Source organism: Papilio polytes, unplaced genomic scaffold (genome assembly GCF_000836215.1).
Source record: "Papilio polytes unplaced genomic scaffold, Ppol_1.0 DF821845.1, whole genome shotgun sequence".
In the NCBI taxonomy this organism is placed as follows: domain Eukaryota; kingdom Metazoa; phylum Arthropoda; class Insecta; order Lepidoptera; family Papilionidae; genus Papilio; species Papilio polytes.
Genome location: NW_013527359.1, coordinates 1,121,926 through 1,137,277, shown reverse-complemented (window position 1 = coordinate 1,137,277; position 15,352 = coordinate 1,121,926). Strand labels below are relative to the sequence as shown.

The following is a 15,352-nucleotide window of genomic DNA, read 5'->3' as shown; positions in this document are numbered from 1 at the left end:
AATTTGCCAGTCTATAATATATCAATCGAATAGGGACCTATGTCAGTATGGTATTATCAATGCTAGTAACCTTTCAAAACGGACTTCGTACATACATTCGTTCCCATACTACACGTGGAATTTACGTGTGTAAAAAATTGTGACAATTGGTGATCGCGTCAATTCGCGGGTTTCCCGCGCGATTCGTATGCGCAGCGGGTCGCCACTCCGCCTGCTTTACGAGACTGAATTGAGGATCTTTTGGGTACTATATAATACTATATCTTTTAATGTATGATTACCTGACAGATTACATTCATAATTCTATATACGTTATGGAATTTCTAATATTTTTGAACAGTGAAAACTTGATTTACAGATACCATTCAGGCTATCTATTTAAAACACAATAATTTCACGTAGTAAAATATTTCAAACGCAGCTCTGAACAGAGATACGACGGTTGCTAAGCGTGCCTTCGTTTCGTACACCGCCTGGGGCCAATCATGTCTCGCTATAATAAAGGGTTGCTGGCCGTTTAGATTTATGTTGCGAGCCGAGAGCCGACGTCTCTTGCGCATACATTGCACGTTTGTCAAGCCAATATCTCGATGGACGTCGTACTGAACGCGCAACGTACACGCTCAGTAATTACTAACATGTGCCTTTGGCTATATAAGGTTGGTAGAATTGAATCCCGAACGCCCGGCGTTGGTGAGCAATTAAAGAGGAGACGCTCACTATTGTTACATATTCATCGCGCTCGCGCAATGACAGCATCACGCCCCGTACTATATTTATGTCGATCGAAGACCGATAGTTGATTGCTGTTTTTATTTTACGCCTTATATGTGTTACTGTTAACTTTTTACAATAATAAAGTGTATATCCTATAGATAAATATAACACTAGCTGTTACTCAAGACTTCCCACCCCTGAAATTAAAAAGTAATAAAAAAACAGATACCTTTCTAATGATGAAAGATTTTAAAAAACGACCCAGTAGTTTTTGAGTTATTTCAATGCAAAAATCCAAATCTTTTCTCTTTATAATTTTGATATGGATTATATGATAGAAAACTTAATTTTTGATCGTTAACTTTATTAAATACCTAAATACTCCTTCATTTGTTTTTCTTCTATAAATTAGTTATTGAAATGCATTTATTTTACAAACTTCGTATTCAAAGCCAGCGGGGTTTTATCAAATAACACATCAAGCGCTAAAAGGGTAATAATGTTTATCCGTTATCAAGATCTCGCCACCATCAAAGCGTCAAAACGTTGCGATCCTACTGCGAAGTTAGAAGTCTTAAGACTATGCGATCCTTGTCCGCTAAGTAGACAAATTAATCAACTTCACTGCTTTTATGTTAATAGTTGGTGCAGTTTAAATGTGTGGTTTTAACGCAATTTACAAACAAATCTGCAGGATGAAATTATCATGATTTTTGAGCAATGCTCTTTGAAACTGCTGTTTGTTTAAAACCGGAATACCCTAAGTAATTCCAGACCGTTCAGTCAATATGCAGTTAAGCGGCAAATATTCCATACATCTGTCAAAACTTTTGCATTTATGTTTTTTACTATTTGACTGTTCATTTAATCTTACTTCTTACTAATATTATCAATGTGAAAGTTTAGACGAATGGATGGATGGATGTTTGTTAGAGTTTGTAGCCTAAACGGCTAAACGGATTTCGATGAAATTTGGCATAGATATAAAAGATAGTCTGGAAGAACACGTAGGCTATTCAATTTTGTTTTTTTCAATTCCACGCGGACGGAGTCGCGGGCGAAAGCTAGTGTTTCATAAAAGTGTGAATACACACGTATTATCATTGACGATAAAAGTTGATGTTAGGCTAATTGTCGGAAGATAGAATGTTGTGTACACAATACCCAGGGGTGAGTGCACGTGCGTGTAACCCGACCCTTACATTCTACGAAGATGAACAATAGAAGAACGCAAATGGGGTTAGAGTGCAGTAATAATAGTCAATTTATTAAATATGCAACTTTATATCAAAATGAAAATTGTCTTACTATGAGAGCTGTCCTTTATTAAAATACTAGCTGTTACCCTGCGACTTCATCCGCATGAAATTATAAATTTATTGTTCGCATTTGTTCAATTATCAATTGCAAATGTCAAAATGACATGACGATGTCAAACCATGGCAACCTTGCTTTCTTGATGTTGGCAGCAACTTATGGTCTTTTTCCCACAGTAGGGTTTTTATCTAAAATATTAACCCTTTAAGTTTAATGGCGTGAAAATATATAGCCTAAAGCGTGACGTAATTGTAGGTTTTTTTTTTATTAAAAAAGGAATTATTCAAAAATAAGCTGTAATTACTGACATCTTAGGCAACAAAGAAGTGTGTTTACGCTTTATTATAATAGTATAGACTAGCTTTTAAGTAGCTTATGTGTTCTCCCAGACTACTGTACATCTATCTCAAATTTCAGCCAAAGGTGACAAACTCTTCACAAACATTTATCTAAACTTTCGCATTTGTCATCTTCCTCCTTATCCTACCTCCGTAAAGGCACAACAGGTTTTTGTCATCCACATAACTCTATCATACGTCATCTAGTCATCCCTTTTTGATCATGTCACTTTTCACGCAATCCATCTCTTTCTAGGTCTACCGGTGTACCGCACTCATAACTAACCTTGAGACATGCGATTCATCCCTTCGCATTTATATTAATAAGATTTATTGATAAAATAATATACGTATTTTTTCAGTCAAGTCTGCTTGTCCGATGTATCATAATAGCGTAGTGTATTGTGTTGTCCGTCATTGTAAATACAATATGCAATGTCAACGGCTCACCTTGGGGATAGAATTCGGTCTGCCTTTGCCCGGTGCCCGACCAGCATGTCATGTTATGTCGGCTTCAATCGCGGCCAGACGTGTGGCGTTCAATAGAGATCGGCGGATGTTAACGTGCGGGTGCACAGAGCAACTATGTGTAGAGCGATTCGCAATTTGTTATTTTTTTAATGTAACATCAATTAAAGTACAAACAAATGATTCAGTTACGAATGATAAATACAAAATTGGTACATGTTTTGTACCGATGTAGATAATTTTTTAGATGTACTCTATATTTATTTTACTTAAGTAATTCTACTGCAGTGTAGTTGGCCGTAGATAAATAAAATGGATCCTTTATCTATATCTATACTAATATTATAAAGAGGAAAAACGATTTTTGTATATATTGAAATAACCACTACTAATAGGCCGATTTTAAAAATTCTTTCACCGTTAAAAAGGTAATTTATCTGTGAGTAACATAGGCAATATTTTTTAATTTCACAGAGAAGTCGCAAGCTACATCTAAGTAAATTAATTTTTTTTTTAATGAGTTGAAGTTACTCTGTGCATTGTGGGCGCAAGCTGCGCGCGCGCCTCGGGCTGACAGCGCATGTGTGCGGCCACGTGTTTGTGTGCGTAAGATGTACACTGTGTGTGCGTGCGTGGGAACGGGCGCGGGGCGGACGCGTGCTCTTGTACCCCCGCCGATACCTAACCCCCCCTCCTGTTGTAAACTACTGGCGTTGTATGAAAAAATATCTTATCTGATTTTATTTTGCCAAATATTTGAAACATCTTTTAACTTACTGTACATATAATAAAATTGGATTGTCTGTTTGTAATATCAAAAGAAAATTCTAGATAGTTTGCGTTGCTAATAACGAAAATCGAATTTAAAAAAATATATGTCTGTCTGTCAGTCCGCAAGCCACGTTTGTTCCGGGTAACCTCCGAAACTGCTAGGCAGATTTCGACCGGTCTTTCACTGAAGGGTAGCTGGACATGGGCATATTATAGGCTACTTTTTATGTTAATATTGCGCGGACGAAGTCTCTGACAACAGTTAGTCTGGGAACAAATGGAAGTTTCTGCAATGGATTTTTTTATTAGCGATCCTTGAATTAATTACAAAATACCTACCTATTTCTAATAAATTGTTATCTAATTAGTAGTACATATTAATGACACTAATTAAAATAGATAAAAATCAACAAGATAAGCATCGATATGCTAAAACTGTTCTTGCCTCAAATTACACAAGAATCTATTTAGTTATCTGTAATCTATACTATTATAATAAAGCGTAAACACACACTTTGTTGCCATATTTTAGAATAATTCTTTTCTTAATAAAAAGCCCTACACTTACGTTACGCTTTAGGCTATATATTTTCTCGCAATTAAACTTAGGGGGTAAATATTTTGGATAAAAACCCTAATGTGGGAAAGAGACCATAAGTTGCTGCCGACATTTAAAAAGCAAGATTGCCGTGGTCTGTGATTTCATGTCATTTTGACATTTGCTATTGATAATTTGACACATGTAAACATTAAAATCATTTTTTCATAATTTTATGCGGGTGATGTCGCACTGTAACAGCTAGTTAGTAATAATTTTATTGCTAATATAATTCACACAATTATTCAAATCTTAGACATACCAGTAATTTGTAAAAAACCAGATGTGCGAGAGTTACCATTAATTTAAAAAAATTTCCGCAGTTTTCGATTTGATTAAAATATCACATACTAGCATTCTCCCGCGGCTCCGTCCGCGTAGAATTAAAAAAAAAAACAGAGTAGCTTATGTGTTTTTCAAGAATATCCTCTACGTCTATGCCAAATTTTATCGAAATCCGTACAACCTCTAACAAACATCCATCCATCTAAACTTTCGCATTTATAATATTAGTATGATCGATCGTAGATACGATTTTATTGAATTTTTATTAATTGAAAATTCAATAAATGATAATCTTTGAATATTAACACCAAATAAAATTAATCGATAAAAAAATTGTATACAACCTTAATGTGCTAATTTTTATATGGATAAATAAAGATGGTACATTAAGATTGATTTTTATGGCTATTATTGCTTATCATCGTTTGATCTACGCGTAGGTTTACACTGCTGTTTACACATTGTTTACTTAAAATACAATTTGTTTCATTTTTTAATGAAAAGATAGACTTTTTTTGTACAAAAATGTATACTATAAAAGCCAACACTAATGGATATCGCATAAAAGGTATGCTAAGTTATAAACACGTTATTTTTTTATGACAAAGATTACCACTGAAATTATCAAACTATGATGCAATAATTATTGCAATAAATAAAAAATATTCAATATGAAATGTAAAATTAATTTTTAAAACTTGTTTAAAAGTGGTATGTGCTTAAATATTGTATTTACATTAATTCACAGTATTATTTAGATGGTCTGGTTTCTGTCCTTCTCTCAGACTGTCCTCGCGTTTGTGGGCGTGTTTTGACGATGCATTTAGCAAACACCTTTCACTACTTAAGATTATCTAATACAAGCCGTTGCTCACAATTTCGTCTGCGGCAAATTAAGGAATAATTAAAAATATAGCCTATTACTCACTGATAACGTAGCTTTTTAATGGTGAATGATTTTTTTTAAATCAGGCCAGTACTTTTTGATTTATTTCAATATTACGAAAATACGAATCTTTCCTCTTTATAAAATTTGATTTCTAAACTCTAGCATATTTTTCAATTGGTTTTATTACACAAATATGGAATCATTCTTATCATTTGATTACGTTATATTTCCACGATATATCTCAACATAGTTTCTGTTATTTTGTAACAGCGGAGGTTAAAGTGCATCCGCTCCCCTCCCGCAGCAAGCCACGCCTCTTACGTCTCTCTCGCCCAATCAAAAACATCGCATCCAATGATCTAGATGACCTAAGCTACGCTACTTTCATATTAGACTGTCCTGTGGCTAAGCGGTAAATAACTGGATTTCCATTATCTGAATATTTGTTTAAAAACATTGCTATCTCTCTCTTTGAAGAAACAGGTGATATGTTTTAGACATAAGTGAAAATATTGTACACAATAATTTAAAAAAAAAAACAATACAGTATTTTAATAAGTACGCATAATTAAACCAAAATAGTCTTACTAACATTCTAAATTCGAAAGTTTAAATCGCTGTTTGTTAGAGTTTACCGCCTAAACTGTTGAAGTGATCTCGATAAAATTTGGCATAGATGTAGAGCATAGTCTGGAAAAACATATATATATTTTTTTTATTACATAAGATGGCAAACGAGCAAGCGGCCATCTGAATCCGCCAAAATGGCGAAGCGACCGCTGCCCATAGACATCTGCAATTGCAGATGCGTCGCCTACCCTTATCCGACGGAGGAGGAGACGCACATAAGGGGGATATTTCCTCTTCCTACGCATCTCCTCCATCGTCAAATCCACTTCCCCTTCCCATCCTCTTATAAGAAAAGGGTGGTAAAGAGAAAGGGACTTAAATTAGGCCTCCGGCACCACACTCATCAGACGAAACACGGAATTGCTTCCATTTCACGCCTGTCTTCTGTGTGGTCGTGGTATTACACCGGGCGTGCCGGCCCATTCGTGCTAAGATGTTAAAGCGGGCACTACCACTGTTACATATAGGCTACTTACTTTTTTAATTCCACGCGAACGTAGTTGCGAGCAAAAACAAGTATATAAGTGTGACCCTGTGTAACCGTCTGTAAAGTAAATCAATAACTAAAGTAAAATTTTATACATCGTAATATTTACAACCTTCCAGTTATCAGACAGTTTCAGCCACGAATAGATGTTATCAGCGTTATCTATTTTATAACTTGGGACGCTATCATAGAGTTATAAACAGTAAAAGCCCGATGCTTTTCTTATAATGTCAATTACGGTTCGTGAGGGGCTTATCGTTTCGTGTCTACAAGGCCCTATCGAAAAGATTTACAAGGAGTGTCCGGCTCGAAGGACCAACGTAAAATCTGCAGAGATTATGCTTTGTAAAGTTTAATAAGCACTTTTAGTACGGAATCCATTAAAAGTGTTGTTTCCATGACTATTAAAGTATGAAATTTTATTACCACTAAATTTGTTCCGGTTTCCTAGCCAGCACCTAGATTGAACGATAAGAAATATTATAATATAAAATTTATGTAAATCAAGAATTGCTAGACTGGTATTTGAAAAAATTCTACAAAGAATCTTGGAAAAAAACAAGATGTACATAATTTTATATAACTTCTAAAAAGCTATAACAATATTTTATCGAAACATGGTTCAAAATCTGCATACAAAGCATAGGCAGACAATAAAAGCTTCTTGTATTAAAGCTTTAAGCTCCGTAGGCTGTCTAACAGGGGATGAAGTATGGATGCCGGCGCCGCTACCGGGCAGCGGTTTATGGTCCTTCGAGCCTTTTATTTTGGTCGTAACCGCGGGCTTTGTGGCCTTTAATTGGCTGCACTTCGATGTACCTTTTGTCTTTTGTTTTGATTGACTATTATCAAGTAATTTTATTAATGAATCACTTTAATGACGGCTGTTTTAATAAATGTAGTAATTAAAAAACTAACCTTTTTTATTTTAGATATACAGTCAGCTGCATAAATTTGCTTTCGTTGATGAAATTTTACAATCTTGTACAGGATTTCGGATTCTAAAATTCTTAATACACTTTTCATCAATAAATATATTCATGGTCGGAAGCATACGAGTACGTGCATGCAGATAAAACTGATGACGTAACAAGTTTTTGAAGCTACGTACATAAATGTGTATACTTGCTGACTGTACATATTCGTACCGTATATTTTATTGTATTTTTCATAGTTATGTTTTCTCTGAACTAACGCTACTGTGAACTTAAAAAGGTGTGATTCTCTTATTACACCACCTAATCCGTCGGAGAACGTATGAATCGCACTTAACGTTACTTGAACTTAGAAGCTTACTTAACAGTTATCCATACGTTTAAGGTGACATTAACAGGAAGACACATTTACTTGCACATTTATCGTTTTTATCTCCGATTAAGGCACATGTAACTGCACATGACCGTACCAACGCTGGTACTGGCTTGATTGACGTATGTTAGAGAAAAATAACTTTTATTATTATATACTACAGTTAAAAGACAAATTACAGACTAGAGGGTTATAAAAGCAAATACACTTCAGGCCAAAATTATAGGCATACTAATTTGTAATTGATTAAACTTCTAATTTTTTATGCGTAGTGTGTAAAAAAATATTTGGACCCCCCTTTTACATATTTAATTACGTATTTTACTGTTAAATGTTAAAGAAAACAGCCTTTAACTGTTATTCTTTTCTCCATATCAGCAAAATTACCGACTTTAATTTTAATGTTTTCTTTGTAAATCAAATAGTACTCTAAGAGGTATTATACTCAAATGAGGTTTACAGATCGTTTTGTTTAATTAGTCAACACCAGGTAGCGGAGTTCCACGAAGCGGCTGTCTCGGTTAATATTTGTCCTCGCAGCCACCTGCCACTGGATGTCGTAACTTGTGCATCACTGATTATGTTACCGTCTCCATTACCCAAATAGCATTGTAAAACATATTCTTGTCTCAAGTTCTTCAAAGGATATGAAAGAGAGATGTATTATATTGATTATTTTACGCTTTGATCTGTCATAATGTATTTTGATTAAAGAAAACCAGTTTTTTTACTATTGTTGATAATTTAGTCTCTCTTTATTTTACTCCTAAGTTAAGTTTGTTTTGAATTTTTGTTTTAATTTATACAATCACAAATGACTTTTTATTTTCTCACTGTTTTGATCAAATTGAAATATTGTAGTGGCAATTAAATAAATTTAGTAGCAAACATTTTCTAGAGGATCTAAAAAATTATAATTTTCAAAATGTAAAACCTGGATATGTAAATATAGTTTTTTCTTTTGGTCTATTAGAAATGTCTAGACTGTTGATAGAATCTACGATATTTTTTTTTAAATAATCACCAAATTAAAACAATAAATGTATTATAAAAAGTATCGAAAACTAGTTTCTTGCTCTTCAAAAACAGAAAGAAGTCAATGTCATTATTAAAAATCAGAATATTAAATGTCTATAGAATTTTGCACTTGAGTGTACACATTTATATTTTCGTTCAAGATCTCGGGACACGGGATACACTGTCGGTTGTGTCGGAACAGTTGAGTTATTACCCTGCAAGCTGAGTCTAGACACGGCAAGCTTAGCCTTGAAGTACTACATTAAGTTTTACATATCTTTAAGTTTAGTTAAAGTTTTGTATAATAACTTTAGTTTAAAGGTCAGAATTCAAAGTAGTTCTGAATTGAGAAATTTAGCTATTTGATTTTGTTCTGTATCATTTTTAATCTATTTTGATTAGTGAATTTAAAACTAAAATAAACAGTGCATTACATTTTAATTATCACAAGCACAATCTAATATAAAATATTTCAGATAGTTGCTAAATAATTTAAAGAATGTTCTTAGACCGAGCTGTAGGGCGATATTAATTTATAGTTCCTGGGATAATGAAGATTTAGCTCCTAACAGACTTAAACAAAGCCGTGGCGGCCGCAGTTTGTTAAAAAGATAACCGCTTACAGGTAGCTCGGGGATAGGAGGCGCTGTCATTCCGAGATGCCAAGTCTTATGCTGTAATTAACGACTCCGTGGTCTTTCATTTTAAAACTAACCAACCGTCAACACGAAACACTATTAAACAATCTTCTCACGTCTTCCATGCAATTATTGTACGACCGTTTAATTTGCCGTTACCATTACACTTTAGTGCGTCTCATTGTTAGTTTTTTGCTAATTGTCCGACAATTGGTTATTTTGGTTTAATTACTTAATTGTAGATTGATGTTTGAAGATAACCGATCAAACAAACCGACTTCATAAATACAATTACAATATCTTACTTCTTACTAATGTTAAAAAATCGAGTTTAGAGTCCAAAAGGGCTATCCCACTGATTGTAAAAATTAGTCTACTTAACAGGATCTTTTAATTCCGCCAGAAAAGACGCGGGCAAAAGCCACATAAAATTTGCTGACCAATGACTCCATAGTTCTGAATTAAATTTAGAACTAAGATATATTACAGTCTGGAATAGCATTTATAAGTTGTTATATGTTGGTTGCATCCATGCTGCATGAGTGCAAGAACCCTATCCTTGTGAGGTCAATGCGTGGGTGTGAGGTGCGCCCATGCCGCCCACGCCTCACAACTTACAAGCCCCGCTGGATATTCAACCTCATGCATCATGGATACCAAGTGTTGCACTATTGTGTTCTCTTAGAATCATCTTTGAAACCCATTGTACGGATATGTTTTGTGTTTCTGTTTTCTGTATTCTTGTTATGTTTCTCTTTACTAGATTGTAGATTTTATCCATAACGTATTTCAAAATTTACTAATAATTTTAATTGTAATAGGTCGGTGTAAATTCCTTTATTACTTTCGTAGAAATACGAATGAATAAGGTTAAAATTATTAAAAAAAAATATTCGATCTTGTGTATTTTTATGAAGAACTTTACCAAATCAAAATGTAAACAAAAAATCGATTTAATTTTGAATGGAACACATACTATTTGATGTTAGATTCTTTGTAGATTTAACTATAAATTTGTAATGTTTATAGAATCGATGATTTTCCCACAAATGCTGATAATGTAACAATTTCGGTTACGATAAGGTGAAATTGCCTCTCGGAATATTAATGTAGCCGTGGGTGGTTGCACTATAGGCTTCATGATTGCTTGCATTGATTCCATTACTTGAACGAGTACTAAACTTCCATCATTATACGTTGTATCACATTTTCATATTTGTGACCCGTTTGATGCTATCGTTATCGATTTTCATTTATATTTAACGATATGTTTATTTAGTCTACTGTAAATTATGAATCTTTAATGCATTTATTTACATAATAAAACTAGTTTATTATACGAGAATGAGGGAAACTTTTATTAAGTATAAATTAATCGAACATCAATATTTGGAGGTTTATTTTTTTATTTTTTATTTACTCTGCAATACATTGAAAGTATGCAGAACACAAAATGTATTTCACTTTTAAAATATTTGTATAGGAACATTATTGTTATTGGGAATATAAAGATAGTATTTCACGGTTACAATCATACTTCATACTAATATTATAAATGCAAAGGTTTAGATGGATGGATGGATGTTTGTTACAGTTTGTAGCCTAAACGGATGAACGGATTTCGATGAAACTTGGTATGGGTGTAGTGGATAGTCTGGAAGAACACATAGGCTACTTACTTTTGTTTTTTTTTTTAATTCCACGCGGACGGAGTTGCGGGCAAAAGCTAGTTATGCATATAAGCGTATAGAGTAAGCGAGGTAGTACAAAAGTTGTTAGTGTGGCTGTCGCACGACCGTGTCTGCCAGCGCCACCTATCGGCATTATTTATTGACGACGTCCGCTCCCGATAGCCAGTTACTATAGCCATTTTCGTATTGCTTCTGCTGTTTGTACGAAGAGACGGATTTTATCTCTCACTTGTGTTGGTTTTTGCGTTATATGCGTGGTACACCCACGTAATTTATTATCCGAATTGTCAAAGCAAATAATTTTTGTTCTTAAATTAATATATTATATCTCTTTTGTTTCAGTTGCACGTCACGTTACGCCGGCGAGTTCTGTCAGCATTTGAACCCCTGCCACAGCGAATCTAGTCCCAGGTGCCAGAACGGCGGCACCTGTAGGGTCCGGCCAGGGGTCGGCGGCGGCCCCCCGTCCTTTGCTTGCGACTGTCCCCTCGGGTTCAGTGCATCGCTGTGTGAGATACGAGTACCGGCTGCTTGTGATTCGGCACCATGTTTGAATGGCGCCACCTGCCGGTTGACGTCATTACACACTTTTGAATGCGACTGTCCACCGGGATACACAGGTAAGCTACGTTGTGTACTGTCAGTTACAGTTTCCACTGGTAAAATACTTCTAAAATATATTACCATCCTGCTCACGATTTTGGAAAAAAATAAAGATAGGTGTTTGTGAAGGTGTTTCGCTGGTGGAAATTCAATTAACGACAGAGTATAAGACTAGTTTGGGCACATACTGTATCAGGGTAAAATGCTTTGTTTTATATATTCTGGTTAAGTTTTTATTTTTGTATGTATTCTTGGACAATTCGATATAATATGGCTTTACTTAGTACTTCTTTAGTATTAAATATTTTAGTTCCGGTAATAAGATGAATAATACACAGGTGTTCGAATGAGAAATAAATGAAAAATGTTCAGCGTTGTTTATTGCTTTATTTTATAATGATTATGATTTGTATCGTCGACAATATCAATTACAACATGTTTAAAAAATGCGATGTAGACGGAATCCAATAATGTAAGGCTTAAAACCGGTAGTATTTTTAGATAGATAAACAACTGGCTGTAAATAATCTAAAACCTATCACCATCACCGTCATGAGCCTTAGCTCACTGCTAGATTTAAGCCTTCGTAAATAAAAAAGACGCAGTATTTTGTGCAAGCTTTCAAATTGTTACCTAATTGAATTGTTTTAAAATATCCTTTTAACTTTTGTTGTCGAATGTACATCTATTGTTTTACACAAATATAACATTTTATCCATTGAGTTTAGGTTTAAAATCAATTGCACTAGTAGTTCACGGTTAATTATTGAATAAAATAAATTGTAGGAACAAGTTTTATTCGGTTGTGTATTTAACAGCTTTCATTTTTTCTAACAGCCGTTAAAAAGTTCAAAATTATTTAATATCGGAAAGAAATTTGTGTAAAAAGTGAGGATTTTTATAGTTATCTAAACATTTACGTTTGTTTCGGATAATTTTGCAGTTTTAATTTCCTTAAACACACTATTGCATATTTGTTTTCTTGCTTGTGTTAAACAAAAACTTAATTCACTTTTATCTAGGATTCTTAGATGAGTTACAACACGCCAACTCGAGAAACAAGTAAGGTATTTGTACAAAAAATTCAACCGACGCCATCTTTAGCCGCAAGCGCAATTACCGACTCGTAGTTGAGCAAAAATTTTAATTTCCCTCGCTTTCCACGCACATTTTCATTACGTTTTGGTAAGACGTCTCCGGTTGCTTTTTTATCTGTTGTGAATCATTTTTTAATTCTACTCACGTTATGATTCGGTTATATTTCTAAAATGATATATTTCTAACGATATTTTATTAATTGGAGATGTAAATATTACTTTTGTCTAGTTGTTAGATTTAATGGTTTTACTCGTCTTTCATTCAATACATGGACGGATGCGTTTGTTAGGGTTTTTAGCCTAAACGGCTGAACGGATTTCGATGAAATTTGGTATAGATGTAGAGGATAGTCTGGAAGAACACAGACTACTTACTTTTGTTTTATTAAATTCCACGGTGACGGAATCGCAGGCGAAAGTAAGAGTAACTATAAAAGTTAGTGGAGACAAGGTATACAGAATTCGAAATGTCATATCAATTGAGCTTATTTGGAGCAATCAGAGTGAATTCCAACATGTTTGGCGCACGTCGATTAGTCAGCCATTCCAATTAAACTGACTGTGAATTCGGCTCCGGGCGCCATCGGACCAATTATTACAAACCCTACTACATCGTACACAAGTTCACTTTTATGAAACTTTTCAATCTGTTTTACTACACTCAGAAATGGTAATTGATCACTAAGGGGACAGTTTTAAATTGAGTTCAGTGGTTAATTTTTTTGGATCTCTAAGATGTTTTCACAGATAAGTTTTTGAAAACAAATAAATAGTAATAAAGATTCTAAACGACTTATACCATGGTTTTATAACTAAAAGATTAATTAATTGATTTCATATTCTAAAGATTGGTATTTCCGTTTAAAGCTTAACTCAAAATTTATTTAAGAATTGTTTTCTATTCAATAAAGATGTTTCTCGATTCCCATCCGTCTTTAATTTAATTTATGTTTGAAATATTGCTGTTTTATCTCCGTCTAGTAATTAAAACACGTTTAATTTATTGCTCGTCAATCCTAGTGAATTGACCCTATATTTTAGCGATTTTTTCAATTAATAACGGCTTAAAGCTGTAAATTATAATCTAAGGTTATTACCCTTTTAACATTGGTAGTTTTGTTATTAACGGGACATGTTTTGCGACAGACGATAGGGACTTAAACCGGAAAGTGTTAAGATTGAATGTGGATGGCTACACAGGTGGAGACCGAAGAAAGTATGGATTGTGTGAAACAGGATATGCTTAAGGAGTGGATTCAGATATGACGGCTGATAGAGATGTATGGAAGAGCAGCACATACTGTGCCGACCCTCCGTAAGGGATAAGGGCATGTTGATGTTAATGATGTTATAATCAGGATCGCTTGGCTTGATATATCACTGTTTACTCACAGACATTGTGAGGTTATAACCAATATTTACATGCAGTGAAAACCTATGTTTAATGACCTTTATTTGCGTGAACATACGTTTTGATGTCAACTTCATTATATCTGTCACCTTTTTGCAAAGTATCCAGTTTATTGACATTTAAGTGACATTTTGAGTTTTTGCTATGCAAAAAATACAAAAATTCTATTTCCAAAGAGCTTGCAATTCAGTAGAGGTGATTTGAATAATGGTATAAAAACAGCTCTTTACATTTTATTAACTCGTTAAAAAGTTTACTTTATTGTCTGCGTTTGGGGAAAATATCAGACGCAGTAAATTTGTCCTTAATTAAATATCGTTTTTATAACCAAAAAAGAAGAAAAGTTTGGAAATCGTGGATAATTCGATATAAAGTAATAAAATTAACTCAGAAAGTTCATTTATGTCACCTATTTTTTTTATTATGAGAATATTTCAATGTAATTTTAACTTAATTATATCGTTCACAGGTGCTGAATGTTCACACGAAGACCACTGCGCATCCCAACCGTGTAGGAATGGAGGTCGTTGCGTTGCGGACAATACAACTACCGCCGGCTACTCATGTGCTTGTCCACCCGGCTTCACCGGCCCGCGATGTATCGACGACGTGGTGGAATGCTCAAGTGGTTCTGGACCTTGTCATCATGGGAGATGCTTTAATACACACGGGTCGTATACTTGTGTGTGCGAGCCGGGTTTCACGGGCAGAGATTGTGATGCGGAATACGTGCCGTGTGAGCCTTCTCCCTGTTTGCATGGTGGAAGATGCACGCCATTGGATCAGCTGAGATACGAATGTGACTGTCCTCCTGGTAAGTTTTAAAATTTCTAGATATCATAGATTAGTTATAAACAGAGAGTCCATAACCTATTATAGTATTTCTAAACAGTAAGCGTTAATGTATACAAATGTTACAGAGTAATTATTTGTATTTTTGGATTTTTGTATGTATTGAAATAACTCAAAAATAATAGAGCCGATTTCAAAAATTCTTTTAGTATTTTAAAGCTTCATTACCACTGAGTAATATAGGATGTATTTTATTATTTTTTAATTCCAAGTGAATGAAGTCGCGGTCAACAGC

The 15,352-nt window shown here is 34.3% G+C and overlaps 1 protein-coding gene across 1 annotated transcript in view; it reads left to right on the top strand.

Annotated features, from left to right (window-relative positions):
- The window catches only part of LOC106107771 (neurogenic locus Notch protein), a 118,154-nt gene that overhangs the window by 65,206 nt on the left and 37,596 nt on the right, over window positions 1-15,352 (top strand). The window contains exons 3-4 of the mRNA XM_013288773.1: window positions 11,497-11,774; window positions 14,735-15,079. Of these exons, the coding sequence (XP_013144227.1) occupies window positions 11,497-11,774; window positions 14,735-15,079 (623 nt within the window). The remainder of the gene's footprint in view (window positions 1-11,496; window positions 11,775-14,734; window positions 15,080-15,352) is intronic.